We start from the raw sequence: 17,195 nt of genomic DNA, 5'->3' as shown, positions 1-17,195 counted from the left end.
TAGCTCTTATACTTTCTGAGATCCTTGCGTTCATACAGACAGACAGACGGACAGACAGACAGACGGACATGGCTATATCGACTCGGCTTGTCATCCTGATCAAGAATATATATACTTTGTGGGGTCTGCCACGCCTCCTTCTGTGTGTTCCATGTACACTCGCACAAAACTAATATACCCTTTTACCCTTTGGGTACAGGGTATAAAAGCACACAATGATATTTATTTTTTTGACTTAGCAGATCCTGCAGACAATTTGATTATTTTAAAAATCCTTGATGCAGAAAGTCGGGCATCTGCACGTCTTCTGTTAAGTTTTCAGAGGGTAGTACAGTCTATAATTTTAATTGCTGGTCAAAAGTGTTTATATTTATATTTATGTTGTTATTTCTCTCTGTTACGGTGTATTTTATAATTATACCCTGTACCCATAGGAATTCTCTATATTAGTTTTATTCACAATTATAATTGAAATGATAAATTAAATAGAATAGAATATTTGATTCGGCAGATGTTTAAGTTATAATTTAATGCCAATTGTAAATATAATATCTATATTATTCATTTATTTTATTTTATGTTTACGAACACAAGCTGTCGGCATATATAAGCTAAAAAGGCTTTTTTAAATACGAAAAATTTTTTATGTCTAATAATACAATAAATTAGACATAATAATACAAATGGTATTCCCGAATATAAAATTCATTTAAAATACTTTAGATATTTTTTAGCCGCTCTGTTTGCCACAGACTTCAACTTCTACTCGTACTACAACTTGGAGTTTTATCTTGCCGTTAATAATAAAATATTTATGAAACTGAAAAGTGATCAGCCGAGAATTGAAAAGTGAAAAACGAATCCAGCATCTCCCATAATTTTGCAACTTATATAATGTCTTCATATTATATATATTATATTATATTATATTATATTATATTATATTATATTATATTATATTATATTATATTATATTATATTATATTATATTATATTATATTATATTATATTATATTATATTATATTATATTATATTATATTATATTATATTATATTATATTATATTATTTAATTCCCTTGTATGTTCCCAATTGCTGGATAAATGCCTGAAGGATCCAATATAAAACGTTCATAGGAGTACTGTTGCCTGAAGAGGGAAATATTGAAGGGTTTGTCATTTGTTTGTCAGATTACAGCCCAATGTGTTGGCAATCCAGCGCATGTAACTTTTTGCCGTTTTTGGTTTTCATTTGGAGCGTGATTTTGCTCTCCTATCGTTTTATTTTATTTCTCTAAAACTTTGCTCGCCTGCAACTATCATTCAACTTTTATGTGAACATTTGTTTCTAGTGTGCTTGTTTGCCTGCAACCGACAGAGTGTGCAAGTGTGTTACAAGTCTGAATGCCTGGGTGTGTGTGTGTGTTTGTGTTTGAAGAGATAGCCAGCAGCAAGTCGTGGCTGTGCCGGCTCTGAGCGGCAATCAGCGAGCAAGCTAGTCAACGTCAGACCGTCAAGCAGTCAGTCTGCACATAGTCCGGGCAAGGCATCGGCGGAAGTGCTCGTCGCCATTTTTAGTGCACTTCTTAAAAGTGCGCACATTTCCGTTTGGCATCAATGACTCGCCAGCTCGCTCACACACTGGCCAGCTCCAGGACTTGGATTCTTATTTGGACTTCTATTCCTTTTGACTGCCATGTGTTTTTATGTGCTGTTTCCTTGCCTTGCCCGTGGTGGTTGACTGCTGGCCTGGTCGTATGGTCGTGTGGTCGGTTGTTGGCCTGTTCGCCTGTTCGCTTATTCGCTGTTTTCCTTTTTACTGATTTTAATTTTGGTAAAAGTTGTCACATTTGATTTTTAGCAATTGTTTGGTTTTATGTCTGTGCCGTTCGTTGTCCACTGTCGTCTTTTTACTTACTTTTTTTTATTGCTGCTTTTATGTTGTGCTGCGGCTGTTACTTAATGACGAGCTGGCTGGCAACGACTAGAGCGACTTACTTTAAAGCTTTAATTTGTGTGTTAGACATTTCCGCCTCTGGCAAACAAAAAGTTTCCTCTAATTGTGCCTGTTGATTTCAGTTGGCTCTGTGGCTTCGCCAAAGTCAACAGAAAGAGATATACTTGTACATGTATGTGGGCAGACAAAGCTCAAGAGCTCATGTTTAAACTGAATTGGAAATTTAAAATAAAAATAATGTGATGTAAACATTTGCTCGTTAATTAATAGTTAATCCAATAGTTATTAATTGGGAATACTTAAAAGTAAAATATATATATAACTGTTTAAAGAACGTTAGAGAACGGCACGCGGTAGCCGAAGAGGCCACCAGCCTCACCAGTTAATTAACTAAGCTTATATATGTATTATTCCTACTATGCGTTTTGAAAAATGTTTCGCTTTTATTTGTAATTACTTCTTTACAAATTTAAATTTCACTCTAGTTGTTTAAAAATCAATATATTTTAAGCTTTATCGTTTTTAAACTAAAAACACAAATATTTGATTATATAAAATTCAAAAAAGCAATATCTGTTATATTCCAAGATATCTTTGTTTTCAACCCATGGCCTACCATACATGCATATTTTGTTATTTTCTGTCGACAAACAAACAATTTAAATTTAAAGCCCATATTTGAACAATTTTATAAAATTTCAATAAAATCTAACAACCGCATCCGACTCGACGGCCTAACAGTCCAGTGTACTTAGAAGCGTCAATAGACCTACAAATGGAAATGTAAAAAAAAACAAAAATAAGAAAAACTTTAAGAGTAAACAAATAAATTTAGATATATAAGGCTAGAGATTCCGGAGATTCCGGAGATTACTGAAGGGATAGGCTCTTAGAAAGGAAAGAGAAAGTTAGTTTATGCTGATATTACATTTCCGGAATCTAGCATTCTCATATTACAGAGACTTCTTGTTGCTGGAACCATTCTAAAGAATATGGTCAGCACTTAAAAAGTCATATTACAATAGATACAGTTCAATAATAATGGGCTCCGATAGCTCCATTTTTCCCTAACGCGGCGAAAAAGGCAAGAAGACCACATGCTGGATCTGACCTATAAAAATTAAACAATCACAAATTCGGTTTTGTAAATAATTTTGCAAAATGTGACATTGTTATGGAAAATAAAAATTCGATTTCATTTCTTATTTCTCGTACTATGTAGGCACTCGAATATAAAAACATAGTATATGTGTGTGTTTGTAAATATTAAGTATACGTATTTGTGACCACTGGCTGTTGTTGTTGTAGTTGCTGTGTGCGCGCGCATATTTTGCAACAACAAAGCTAATAAAAACCTATGACCTCGAAAAGTTCAATTTCTTGTGTGTGTCTTTGACAATTTTTCACTTCAAGCAACAAATTATGCCAGAGAGTATAACATTAGGCGCGCCCACACACACACACACGCAGTCTTTACTATTCAAGCGAGTGTGTGTATATATTTATATGTATGTACAAGTATGTATACGTGTGGCCTGTGCCTCCTTCTTGTACGAGTATGCCCTGCGAACGCGACTTCTTTATCTAAAAGCTCACTTAGCCTAAGTAGGCCAAGTAGATTACGACAAGCGTTGACTATTTTTAAACAAAAGCAACCACCAGCTGGCCTATTCGAATATTAAATACCCTATGTTATGCTATATTTTGGACATTTTCATTTGAGTAATCATCAGGAATGGTGTCAACACTCTACACTCTACATTGAGAGGCACTTTCTGAATTTGGATGCTGATTTATCGCGGCTTCATTGCATTTTTTTTTGTATCCTACGATATACATATTTCGTGGGAAAGGGCTCTTTAATGTGTGTAAGATTTATACGCGTATCTACATATTTTATGTACACTTGAATGTACTAAATTATAGATTTAAAAATGCAATAAGGTTCCAAAAAATAATATTTTGCAGATTAAAATGAAATGTAGATCATTCTTGAAAAAATATGACATGCTTAGCCATTTAATCTATTATTAAAGATTGAACCCGCCTGGCACTAGTAATGCCATTCCTCTTTTCTTACTTACGAGTAAGTTGTGTCAGCAGTATTTCTATGCAGTTTATTATATACTAATACTTTTCTCAAACTATCTGTGCAAAAAAGATAAAAATGGTATACATGGATTGTGTAAAGCATATAGCTAGAAACTAGAAATATATATGCACATTTATAACTGGAATAAAAATCGTCTTAAGCCTAGACTTAGAACCGAAGGAATTTCGGAGGAAAACGCTCGTGAAAACTAGATCTCGGACTAAATTCAGCCTAAAATCCGGTCCTGAATAAAGATGAGAGACACCCACTTTAGTGAAGGATGTTATTATACATCTTCTTCCTAAAATAGGTCACTTGTCAAAATACCTACTCATGTTAAAAAGCTTTTCAAAATCATGCAGATATTTCATACAAAATCTATATCATTGACGGTGTTAGTCAATGGATAAAGCGAGCTAGATTCCCAGGAAGGCTGTAGAACTGCTACCTTTTCAAATGGATTAGTAGGCGTGTTCAATCATGCTTCGAAAGGGTATCAAAATTTAACACATAGAACCCATAGAGAGACAATTTTGTGAGACAATGCAGCCTAGTTGTGCTAGACTTTAATGACATAAACAGCACTTGAGTAAATTGCGCATGTAAACAGAAAACAACAGGCCCAAAACGGAAGGGAAGAGGAGAAAGATAGGGAAATGCTGAGAAGGGGTGGTTATTAGAGGGGCAGAAACCAAGGCACTGACAGTCTACGTGGCGCTAGACTCTGGAAAGTGATTAAAAACTTGCTGTACAACAAAACTGAAGCGAGGCTGCTTTAATTTCGTGTCTATACGTCCGCGTTCTTCCCCCAAAGGCGTTAAAACACAAAATAAAACAAAAAATAGAAGGAAGAATAACGTAACGAAAAAACAACACAACATGGCGCCAAGCGGCGTAAACTTTACAGTTTTTCTTTATTTCATTCGAGCCTTCATTTCTTCATTATGCAATCCCAAATTGAAAAAGTGTTTTCGGGCTGCCTACTCGAAGCTTTTCAGCTCAAATGTCAAACAAAGGCAAAGGAAAGACGCGCACTTTTGCACGCTGTCTGAGTTTGATTTGTTAGCTTTGTAGACCGGCACAGTGGTCGAGCACGAACAGGTCTCCATATGAGTTTCAAAACACACATCATCAGATGAACATTTCAGAAATCCAAAATAATTTCCATGCTCAATTTATTGTGTTTTTTGTATTTCAATATTTCGTTTGCTTTGGAATTACACAGAAGTAGCCCAAAGATTAAGCGGACTTCGTAGCGAAAAGAAAGCAGTCACCACAAATAAATAGGATTTAATAATTTATGATGGGAAAAATTATAAGCGGTTGAACTCAACTATTATAATATACATATTTATTTGGGTCTCCTAACTGTTGGAATCGGGGAATCTCTGAAAACTGAAACCTTTCCTGTTGTATTTTTTTTTTTTTTTTTGAAGTCTAAGTACATTTTCGAGATGTTGCTATTTTATTTAAATTATTTATTTATTATTTATATTTATTTATTTATTATCAGAATTATTTATTTGTCGGCAAACAGAGCTGTCGATGTGAGAAACAAAAAATCAAAACAATAGAGAACTTATAGTACTAGATAGAACTAAACCAGAACAGAGCCTAGATAACAAAAATATCTGAAAGGAATCAGACTTGGTGGGGAATTTTATTTGCCAAACGGCCAGCTATGCCCCGATTCACATTAGAGAGTAGTCAGAGACGTTATTAAACCTAACAAAAAGAAAAGGAGAAGAACAAATAGCAATAAAAGGTAAAGTAGAGGTATGAATAAATAGGAATACTTAAACCATAAAATATAAATAATTAAAAGCTAAAGGTGTGTAATAAACCCATTTCGAACATATGCCCAAACAATATTAGTATTATGTACTACATGTATTTTCAAAATCAACACCCTTATACTTACACTCTAAAAACCCTATGATATAAAGCAAAACATTGTAAGCTATAATGTACTGTATGTGGCGTATTCAATTATTTTTCCTTCAAAACTGTGAATATATATATTTTTCATAATTTGAGGATCAATTTACCCAAAAGACGGGCCTGCTAAATAGTCTTATATTTGATGTTCTTATAACTAAATATAAAGTTAATTATTGATTTTTTAGTTTCCTTTATTATTTGTATTCGAAATTATTATTTAAAAAACTTAAACTGCGAAGATGTGAAGTTCTCTTCATGAATTGGCATAAGTTATAAGATTTTATTGTATTTTTTATATTTTTTTAATTTTCAGAGAAAGCTTTAAGCGTTAAGTCAACTAAGTTACATTTCCAGGATCGATATTATTTAAGTTATATTTATGTCCTCTTTTCGTGATTTTCCTTAATCAATGTTATGTGGAACAGAATTTACTTTAATGCTGTACAAGTGTGAGAATTTATCATAAATACCTAGCCTTAAAGGCTTTGAAAAAGAAACCAGCTGTAGACCAGTGTGCAGTGTAAAAAAGGACGTCGGGGTGGGGTGTCATGGGCATGAGGAGCTCGCTGAACCGCAGCTGCTTGAGCTTATTTAAGCAAAGCGTGCGCTGTGAGCACACAAAGGCAAACAGAAGATGTACAAGAATAGGCAGCAGAAGAGACGACAGAGGAGGCCGTGCCGGTATATAATTTGTCCATGACAAGGCTCGAGGGGCAGACGAGGGCGTTGCAATTGCTTTGCTTGTTGCTTGCCATTGTTTAATTGTTAAACATTTTTTGTGCGTGGGCATGTTGTCGCATTGTGCGATTGTTTTATGCTTGGCAATGTGTCTCTGCGTCTGTGTGTGTGTGGGTGTGTGTGTGTGTGTGTGTGTGTGTGTGCTGTAGCTGTGTCCAAGCAAACAAATAAATACAGGCATGTACAAGCGAAATAACATTTGTCTAATGAAAAGCGCCGCGCTCTTGTCTGGCGCACTCCACACAACTGCCTCTTCATTCTCCACTTTGTCATTTGCCCCGGCTCCTGCTTTCAATATTATTCCATTTTCGCCTGCGTCTTGCTTTTAGCTTGGGCGCTCGTGCGAAGGACGCGCATCGCTATTTTTAGCTTATTATTATTTTATTACTATGTATTGGTAGACGTTGAGCAGGAGGAGTTTTCACATGTAGAACTGAAGCGCATAAAGCACAGGCCCAGACACAGGATACAGACAAGTTTTCTACAAATAACCCAAATATAATGGGCAAATATGAATTAATATGCTAAAAGGACTAGTACATACACAGACATACATACGAGTACATGTACGTATGCCAGTTCCTGTATCTTATCGGAATGTGATTTATCTGAGTTGAAGTCGTTTGAATAAGTGTCTTGTTTTTCGCTGTACGGGTCGTTAAGGCCCTAGCGTGTAACAAACGACTTCGTTGCTAGATAAGGTCCTGACACTTCTGTACTCAGGAGGGAGTTTAAAAAAATCAAATTTATCAATATGTTAAAATATGTTATCAATATGTGAATGTAAGTTCTTCACAATGAGGACTTTCGAGAGAGTTTAAAATAAATATATATATTTAAAGTCGTCAATTGCACTCTACTTTCAAATGTGAATAAGTATATAACATAAAAGTTCATAGCTAGTGCTGTTCTATATTATTTAGGAACAATTGTGATGTACCACTTTCTTTAGAATCAGTGGCCAAATCACTCTTAGTTATTATACTGCTGCTTTGTTTATAAAATTGAAAATTGTGGAAAAAAAAACTTGCGATTATTTTAGATTTCTCTCTCCGAAGTTTAAGGAAATTTTCAATAACAATTAATTGGTACACTAATATAAAAAATCAGTATTTATTACACAATACTTGCTGACTTAACAATATGTTAATTGTAAAAGCCAATTGTAATGAAAAACATTTGGAAGTAATCCAAACATACATATGTTCATTTCCTAATAATTTTAATTACTACCTACTCATAAAATATAAATTTGGCAAATAGGCTGTGCTGGAAAGTTGTGGCACTCAATCGTGCTTGTTAAATGTAAACTATCTTAGCCACAATCCAATCAACGAAATTATTAAATTGTCTATTTTGGTTGGCCAGCGCAAAAGCGAAAAATAATTGTGTCGATTTTAAGCCCATTTGCAAGTTTTGCAATTCCACAAAAACTTTGCGTTGCTGCAGCTGTTGGTGCTGCACAGACAGCACCGATTTGCATGCCAAGAGTGTGTAATTATGTATGTATATCTGCCACAGAAATATCTACGAACATGCTGCGGTTGTTTGCCTGTCATGCCACTGTCACAGTCGCACTCAATCGCACAGCTGCCATCAAGAAACAAGGAACAACTCAATGTTTTGCTGAAAAGTATGCTACAACATTTTCAAGTATGCTGCCATGCCATTCCCTGCCTCTGCCACTGCTCCGTACTTGTTGTTGGCTTTGTAAACTTGTGTATTTTAATTGAAAATTGTATTCACATAAAGTTTTCTAAACTGAAAACGTAATTGTATGGCGCGCGACGCTAAGCCATTGCCAGGAAAATCGTACACATATATAAACTGTCAAACACATACATGTGCACATACTCTAACTATATAGTACATTGCCAGCTTAAGTATATAGAGATGCACCCACTAAGCACGTTGCTTACATTTGCTGCAGTTGAGCGAGTGTCAAGGTGAGGCTGGCTGGCAGACAAGCAGACAGGCTGGCAAGCAGGCACTCAGGTAGAAATCAGCTAAAAACTTGGCAACAACGGCAAACGAAAAATAAGAGAGAGACCATGACTACACAAGCCTACATATATTCTACTGCTGGCACTTGGCCAAATCACGTAATCACGACTTGTTTATACTGCACTTACATCTAAACACACACATTCCCATAAATGTATATTAAGACAGCTCGGGTACGTCTGTGATTCCTACAGAGGTCATTCAATAGAATCACTTAAACACTATTTGTTTATTAATTTTATTTGTATTTTTATTTTAAAATGTGAACATGCAATTTTTCTTTGTTTATACAAGTAATATGGTGAAAATAAGTTTAATATATTTTTTCGACCAAATCGATGTGTTTTAAAATAATAAATAGCATTAAAAAATGAATTTACCTTAATATTTGATTAATGTATTGGCGTTGACACATCCTTCTCCATCTTTTAAAGTAATAGCTTATTTACTTAAGTCTCAACTATACCAAAGATTGATAAATTTACGTGAAATTTAGCAGATATTGTTATTGACAACATTATACTAATACTTTTAATTAATTTGTTTTCCCCAGTCATTTATTTAGATTCTAATTTTAGAAGCATGTCAACGGACGTTCACAATCCACATCCAACACTACTTGTAAAACGTTTAAACTTTTACTCAAACATCTAGTGGCATTCTATATTGTATTTCAAATAGCTTAATACTGCACAAAATATAACAAATTTTATTTTATTTAGTTTAATTTTTGTGGTAATTATTGCAGTTTATTTTAATTTAATGTCAATGCTGAAGCTATACCTATGTTATTTATATTTATTTATATGGAGAATTCGTTACTTATCAATTGGAAAACAATATTGAAGGTTCCTGCAGCGTCAAAGCGTCCTATCCTTAGTTCTTTTTTATTTCAATCAGTATATATTAAGAATATACTAAATAATTATTTGGATTGTTCAAAATTTAAGATTAAATTAAATTAATTAAATAAATTTCATAGATTCCGTAAAACCCTGCTGCTTTATAAAATGTGGAAATATGAACTGAATCTACAATATCAAATGAATTTGGAAACTGCATCTTGAGATTAAGATGTTTCACTGTACTCTATTTTGTGCTGCCAGCTGAGATGTCTGTGTGCAAAATATAACATTAATTTCAATTAGTGTGCAATTGTTTTACATTTACACTTTTCTACTCGTTAGCTTTATGGCTGGCTAATTTGACGAACGTATTGCATAACAATAATTGTTACTGCATTCTATAGGGCCATTGTTAGCGATCGCTTTAAATTTTAATTAATCGCTTACTGCAACAGCAGCACGAAAAATAGAAATAGAGTTGAACGAATCGTTCGCAATGCGCAATTAAATATGATTTGAAATCCGCCACTGCTGCGGGCAAATACGCAAAGCACAAATAAGCCCGCAAATTATTGCATACCACAAGGCGCCACTTGAAAATCGTTGCTGCTGAGCGTCGTGTGCCGGTGCCGGTGCCGTGCGTCAGTTGTAAACCGAGTGCCACGCCCAGTGTTGCTGTCCCTGAGCTGGGAGTCCGCGCTGTATTTTTACCGTTCCATTTTTTCTGTTGCCGACTGCTCTTTCTCTTTGTCACACATTTAGAGATGACGTCGACGTTGACGTTGACGCCGACGTCAACGTTAACGTTAACGTCAACAGCAACGTGGACATCAGCGCCCACGTTAGTGGCACGGCTCTTGGCATTGTGCTTTCAATTAAATTGCAATTTGCGTTGATATAAAATTGTTATTGGCGTAGTGGTTCGTAGTGAACTCGTATGTGTGTCGGTGCAGGCATGTCTGGCCGTAGGGTTTGCATTACGCGGCCACCACAGCCAATCGAATGAAACGGTAATTTTTACGATAAATGCAGTTAAAGTTAATTGCACATGAGCCCTGTACAGAACCCACACACACACATATACATACATAAGTGTATATATTTTGTATGCATATGTAGTGCGGTGTATACGTTGGAGGCACATTATTGGTTTTTTGTTATAGCTATATTGGAAAGTCATCGAAAAACAGTCTAGTTTTTTTAAATGTATTGTTAAAGCAGGTAGTTGTTTTATGTCCGACTGAAAATAAGGTCTGAATAAATAGGGAAATGAAAAATGTCTATATACTCGTATATAATAACGACAAAGCTTTCTAATAGAAATGTGTGTAAGTACATATATACGAGTACACTTGTATATTATGCTGGTATACGAAATATCATATCATAGTTTAATAAAAACTGCAGTACTACTTATCTTAAATAGTAAATATTTCTAAAACACACTGTGCTGATAAAACGACGCTAAAAATATTTAACTCTATGTGTAATTGTTTAAATTTACGTGTGGTGCATAAAACTTTTCAAGTTTGCTATATCGATTTGTCTTATTCTTTGATAATACACAATAATCTAGTCTTATGTAAATATTTGCATAAGGCGGCAAGAAAGTCTTTATTTTGCGCAGGTATAATAAACTTTATGTTTGTAATTTCTTAAGTTAAAACATGTTTTTTTTTGTAAAGTAAAACGGCTTAAGATCTCTGCAATTTATTTTGGTATTTTTCTTTAAACGTAAATTTAATTTTTATCAATATTTTTGAGGAAAAATTAGATTTAATAATCGTTCCTTATTTCAAATCACAATTTCAAAGTTTTAATATATATTTTTAAAATGGAATAAACCCAACTTTATCGCATAAATATTAGAAATTGGATGATAAACTATCCAGCCATGACCGCTACAGAGAATTGTATTGAGTGCGTCTGCACAATTTTGTATTGTCGATAAAATTAAATTAGTTTACGAAACTTTATTTGGTGGCAAAATTCCAATGCTAAATACAACTTTTCTCATTTGCAGATGTGCGCGCTGTGTCACACGTTAAATTATATACATAGCCTTCAACTATTGCCGCTGTCTGAGCATATTGCTGCAACTTTTTATACAACAACAACAACAACAAGAGCAACTGAAGCCGCAACAACAAAATTAACGTCAGTGATATGGAACTGTGCATAGCAACAGCAACAAAAACAAAAACAAAGCCAAAAGCTCAAAGTTCAATGCATCAAAGCAACTATCAAAAATGCCACCAAAATCAAACGAATACTCAAATAAATACCAACAACAACAACAACAAAAACAACAGAAGCAATTGCTATCACAACAGAGACCACCTGAAAAAGCAACATGAAAACCAACGAAACGCAACAGAAGCAACAGCAACAGCAACAAAAGTTTTATCAACAAAAAACAGTAGTAACAGCAACTTCAAAAACAACAATCCAAACCACAATTGTTGTTCCCAACTGCACATTCTCCACTTGCTGTTGTTGTTGTTATTGCTGGGGCCCCATCCCGCCCTCAGCTCGCCCTTTGAGCACGCCAGCAGCAGCAGCAGTCGCAGCGCCTTGTTGGCCTACTACAAGCGGGCGCAGCTGCGACAGAATGCCAATGCGAATGCATACGAAGCGTCGCTGCTGCAGCAGCAGCCTCCTAGTCTGAATAGTTACAGCAATAGAAATAGCAACAGCAACAGCAACAACAACAACAACTATCAGCTGCGGAATGCAGCCTCCTTTGATTTTGAAGATCTATCGCCCACGGCTAGTGTAGTGTCCGCATTGAGCAGCGTTGAACGTCTGCGCAAGCGCAGTGCCACAAGCACAACAACAACGACAGAAGCACCACCAACAACAAGAACTGCATCGATTAGTCCCACGGCCAGTCCAAAAGCAGAGGAGAAATGTGAACCCAAAGTGCTGGAGGAGGTACCGTCTGAGCCGGTGAGTGCCAATTTGTAAATACAGCATCCAAATTCATCCCCTTCTTAGGGGGAATATCTATCGAGAGGGAGGGGAATAAAATTAAATGAGTATATATTAAGGTGTGACCGCCTTTTGATATATCTGACCAAGACAGAATTTTGACCATTAGAGGAAATCTTTGTGCGATGGGCTTCAAACGCATTTTGTATACTCTGCTTGGGCATTGAAGAACATTTTTCCGGAGTGCTTAATTGGGGGCTTATTTGTTTTCTATCCTGTACTAATAGAGTATTAGAAATTTCCCATTTGCTCTGGCACCGTTTGAATCGCGATTAGAAAACCAAATAGCTGGATAAAGTTATATAGGTCAAGCAATTACATAAATCCAAAAATTAAATGTTTTGTGTTGTCAAAAAAAAAAAAGCAAGGATCGTCAATGCCAATGTACGTTTTCAATATGGAAATTGACATTAAGTTATTTTTAATTGGGATCTTCAAACAGTTTGCTACTTAGCTGCTTGAATAAAAATGTTGAAAACCAGTTGCTTTAAAAATAATTAGGCAAACAGTTTCATCTTTTATATTTTAAATATCCATCTATTTCTATAAATATTATACTTGTACTCATTGAACAGTTTCATTCTTAAATCGGTTAAGTAGACAAATAATGAAAATGCAAGATTGTGACATAACTTTCAAGTTCGAAATGTTATTGTTAATAAATAATGAAAATCTTAATAATCTAGCAAAACCCAAAGGGAAGAAGTTCTTGTAAAAGACATACATATATTCCAGCCAAGCTAAAAGCTATATGTTCTCTAATATAAAACCTCTTGGCGAAAGTAGGACTGCTATAAATTTGGTGTCGAAAGAATTAAGTATTTTTATTTCTCTGATTAGCAGCCAAACAGAAACCAACCAAATTTCCGGCACTGAGTTGTATATGAAGCAAAAAGAAGAAGAAGAAGAGCGAATTTGATGCTGAAATTGTTCCGCTAATAATTTTTTTAGAATTGAACAATTTCGATTAAATTTGAAACAAAAATAGATAATTGTATACAATGAAACTCTGTAGCGGGGAAAAAAATAAAATAAACTCGTCCTTTCTCGGACCTAGGAGCATCTGGTTACCAACTTTGGTTATTCCAGCTTTTAAAGTTTTGAGATCCTCGCATTCATACAGACAGACGGACGGGCATGTCTAGATCGATTCGGCTCGTCATGCTGATAAGGAATATAGTATATATACATTTTATGGGGTCGCAGATGCTTCCTTTTTCATGTTACTTTACACAATCTTAATAATACAATTTTACCCTACGGGTACAGGGTATATAAATGCATTCGTGATGGAACCATATTTTATTTGAATAATGTTTCCTAGTGTGATCATAGGGATCGAACAAACCTGGATTATTAATGGCAAGGTGATCGATTATCATTCTAGATATACATACAGATATGTTTTGTTTTTCATACGCAGCCGTACAAAATATACATCTATTTCTGTAAAAAGTATACTCATTAGAAAGTCTCACTCTCAAAACGGTTAAATAGACAACTATTTGGTCCAAATGTGACATTCTATATTTGTAGGAATCAAACGGGGAATACAAAAATAGTATCCAATAAAATCAGTTGTCATTACAATTGTGTTTCGATGCATACAATATAGTATAAGAGTAGCGCGGTGGCATTATCTGATAGTCCATGGATATATATATAGCTTTACGAACGATATTTTTAGGGGTGTTTATTTATAAACTGGAACAATGGAAAGCGAATTAAATGCAACCTTCTAAATTTAACATTTTGAATTGTTAATGGCAGCATGAAAATTTGCATTGGGTTGTGATTAGGCTGTGAGAAAAAGTGCAGCCTGCACCCATACACACAAACAACCACACACATACACACACACACACACAAACACACACATAATTAATGTGACGTGGAAATTGCCAACTTTGGCATTGGGTTGACGGTACATACGATAACTGGGGCGACCCCTTTGCCTCCCGTTTAATCAATAAAGTTCCTGCGATGTTCCAAACTGCTGATTTAGCAGGAATAGCAGTGGCATGTACCGCAGCCCCCTCCCCCCGCCCTCTCTGTAAGCTGACAAAATTGTGATTTTCTGCCGCTTAGTCGTAAAAATCTTGCGCATACGCCGTGTGAGCCACAACGTGCAAGACGCAGCGGGGAGCGAGAGACATACCTAGATATCGAAATAAAATACACATTCTTTTTGTTGCTTTGCTAAAAGGGGTTGTTGTTGTTGTTGTTGTTGGTGTGTTTGGAAAGTCTGGCACATGAACCGCAGGGATTTAGGAATTGCAAAGAGTTGTGATGCTGACAGCGTGACATACGCGTGCGTGTCTATATATAAAACAAATGTACATATACTATATATATGTGCTTGTATATGTACATATATATAATGTGCAAATATAGCTTACAACTTAATTAAAACATGCTAATGAAGTGGGCACGAAACAAAGGGAGGGGCACGCTGCCGCCATTTAATTGAATTTGCATGCGAAGAGCCTTAAAGTAACGCGAAAACGCGAATATGCGCCTCCATTTGTTGACTTTCCATTAGTCACATGCGTGGGTCCACACCCATAGGCTCAGGCTCCGGATCCGGCTCAGTCTCAGGCTCAACGAGCGTTCGAGTTTGCTATTTTTAACAATGCAACAAGTAAAAATATTTATTTTGTGCGCAGGCGGTTTGATGAAAACAACACCACACAAAGGACTCTGAGGTAATTAGTTAGACTTATTCCTTTGACTTATAAATATCTTGCACTCGGTGTAAGGCGTGCTCAACCTTTTCTCAGATGAACAAGTTTCATTTGAATTAGAATACTGGCATTTTCCACCATCTTAAAGTTTTATTTTGAATATCATCTGTGGTCAGATTCCAAAGATAGCTAAGATACAGAGATAGCTGGAGAAGAGGGTTCAGTTAAGAACACAAAAGACGAAAATTAGTGTCAATTACAAAGTCAATTGTACATCTATTTAGAAGAAGAAAACAATATCTATTGTTGAGAAACTTAGACAACCTAAGTGGCAGAGGAATCCAAAACCCCCAACAATCAATTTGTCAATCAAGAACAGTTCTTGGATTTGTCAGCAAAGGATGGTTGAGATAATTAAGAAGTTTAATTAAGAAAAGCCAGAATGTGGAATTGTTTCTAAGCCGACTCAATTCGATTCTAAAGCATTAAGCATCAAGTATTCAAGTACAGGAATACCAGAGTACAGTAGCTTCGTGATATAGGGATTATTTTATTTGTTGTGCCAACGTCTAACCATTTAGCCTTGCTTACAATAGAAGAGATGTGAAGAATGGAATCAAAAAGTCCTCCCATATCTTCGACTTTAATAAACGTTGTAATAGTTCGTATAAGTCGTAAAAGTGACTGTCGTCTGATCCGATTAGAAGTCATGTACACGATCATGAAGAAGCTAAAGAAGCTGTCAGGTGGACCCAATAGTAAGACAGGCTAACCCTTGGCATTGACCATTTCATAAAAACAATTCCTTACAACTTTTTAATTTCTGAAGGAAATTATTATTTTTTTAACTTTTTAATATATTAACATATGCTTACAATTCTTAATATCTTCACATATAGTTTACACTTCCAAAAATCTTTTCAAATAGTTTTTTGCACTTCTAAGCTAGGAACGATTAGATACTCTTTTTTGCCGCCCTCTTTTAAACGCGCCTTATCAGATATCTTTACGTTTCTCAGTAATACCATATGCTTTAATTTTGTACATGATTTGAACATTAACGTCCACTTATAATTATTCGGTATTTACATATATGTATGCATCGTAAAATTAGTTATTTTCATATATACAAGCATCTTAAAAGTAATTATTTACATATATACATACACCTTACAATCCCACATTTAGAACCGTTAAGATTCAAGTGGCTTACCAAGCACCACCACTCAAGAATATGGTACACTATAGCTAGACTCCATGAGTATAAAAAAAATGCAAAAAAAAAATAGAAAGAGCCCATTTATAAAGACACTTACTAAAAAAGCACCAATATGATTATCTTGAGGTACGCCAGAACTTACTTAAATAAGCTTAGTTTAATTACTCTAATCGATGAAAACAATAAACATTTTCCATTTATTGTGGGGGCAAAAAGTCAAGGTGAGAATGTTTCGAGTTATTTAGTAAATGCAAATCTGAACTAACACTGTATCCTCTAAGGCCTTGTCAGAAAAATTGGTTCTCTATTTCAGCAATAAGGCCCTGGATGCTCAAGTGATTCCATATCATAACATTGTAGGTATAGTCGGAACCAATAAATTCAAGAATTGAAACCAATCCTTGAATAATGGTTTTGAAGATTATTTATTCTTTGTATGGTTTCAAGTAGATTGCATTTTTTACCAAGGCAGGAATATTTCCGCTCTAGCTTTGCAAGAAAGTGCAAGATAAATCTCCTAATCCTTCAATCTTTAATAATGTTTTGAAAAGTCACGGTTTTAGACAAATAAATAGAAGATAGTATCTTGGTGGTATTTATTTGCACATAAACCATACACTGTTGCTCATAATCATCACACAACCCACAAATGATTGCGTAAATGCTTTTATATAGAAATATATAGTATATATCGTGCGCACGATTATGAATGTACGCCAGCACTCG

General features: G+C 35.1%; 1 protein-coding gene across 1 annotated transcript in view; it reads left to right on the top strand.

The window, feature by feature from the left end:
- The window catches only part of LOC115630479 (probable G-protein coupled receptor 158), a 43,327-nt gene that overhangs the window by 9,583 nt on the left and 16,549 nt on the right, over positions 1–17,195 (top strand). Inside the window, exon 3 of the mRNA XM_030527059.1 lies at positions 11,599–12,524. Within this exon, the coding sequence (XP_030382919.1) occupies positions 11,742–12,524 (783 nt within the window). The 5' untranslated portion in view covers positions 11,599–11,741. The remainder of the gene's footprint in view (positions 1–11,598; positions 12,525–17,195) is intronic.

Source organism: Scaptodrosophila lebanonensis, unplaced genomic scaffold (assembly GCF_003285725.1).
Source record: "Scaptodrosophila lebanonensis strain 11010-0011.00,11010-0021.00 unplaced genomic scaffold, SlebRS2 tig00001410-arrow-pilon, whole genome shotgun sequence".
NCBI classification, from domain to species: domain Eukaryota; kingdom Metazoa; phylum Arthropoda; class Insecta; order Diptera; family Drosophilidae; genus Scaptodrosophila; species Scaptodrosophila lebanonensis.
This window is presented reverse-complemented; position numbering and strand designations above follow the sequence as displayed.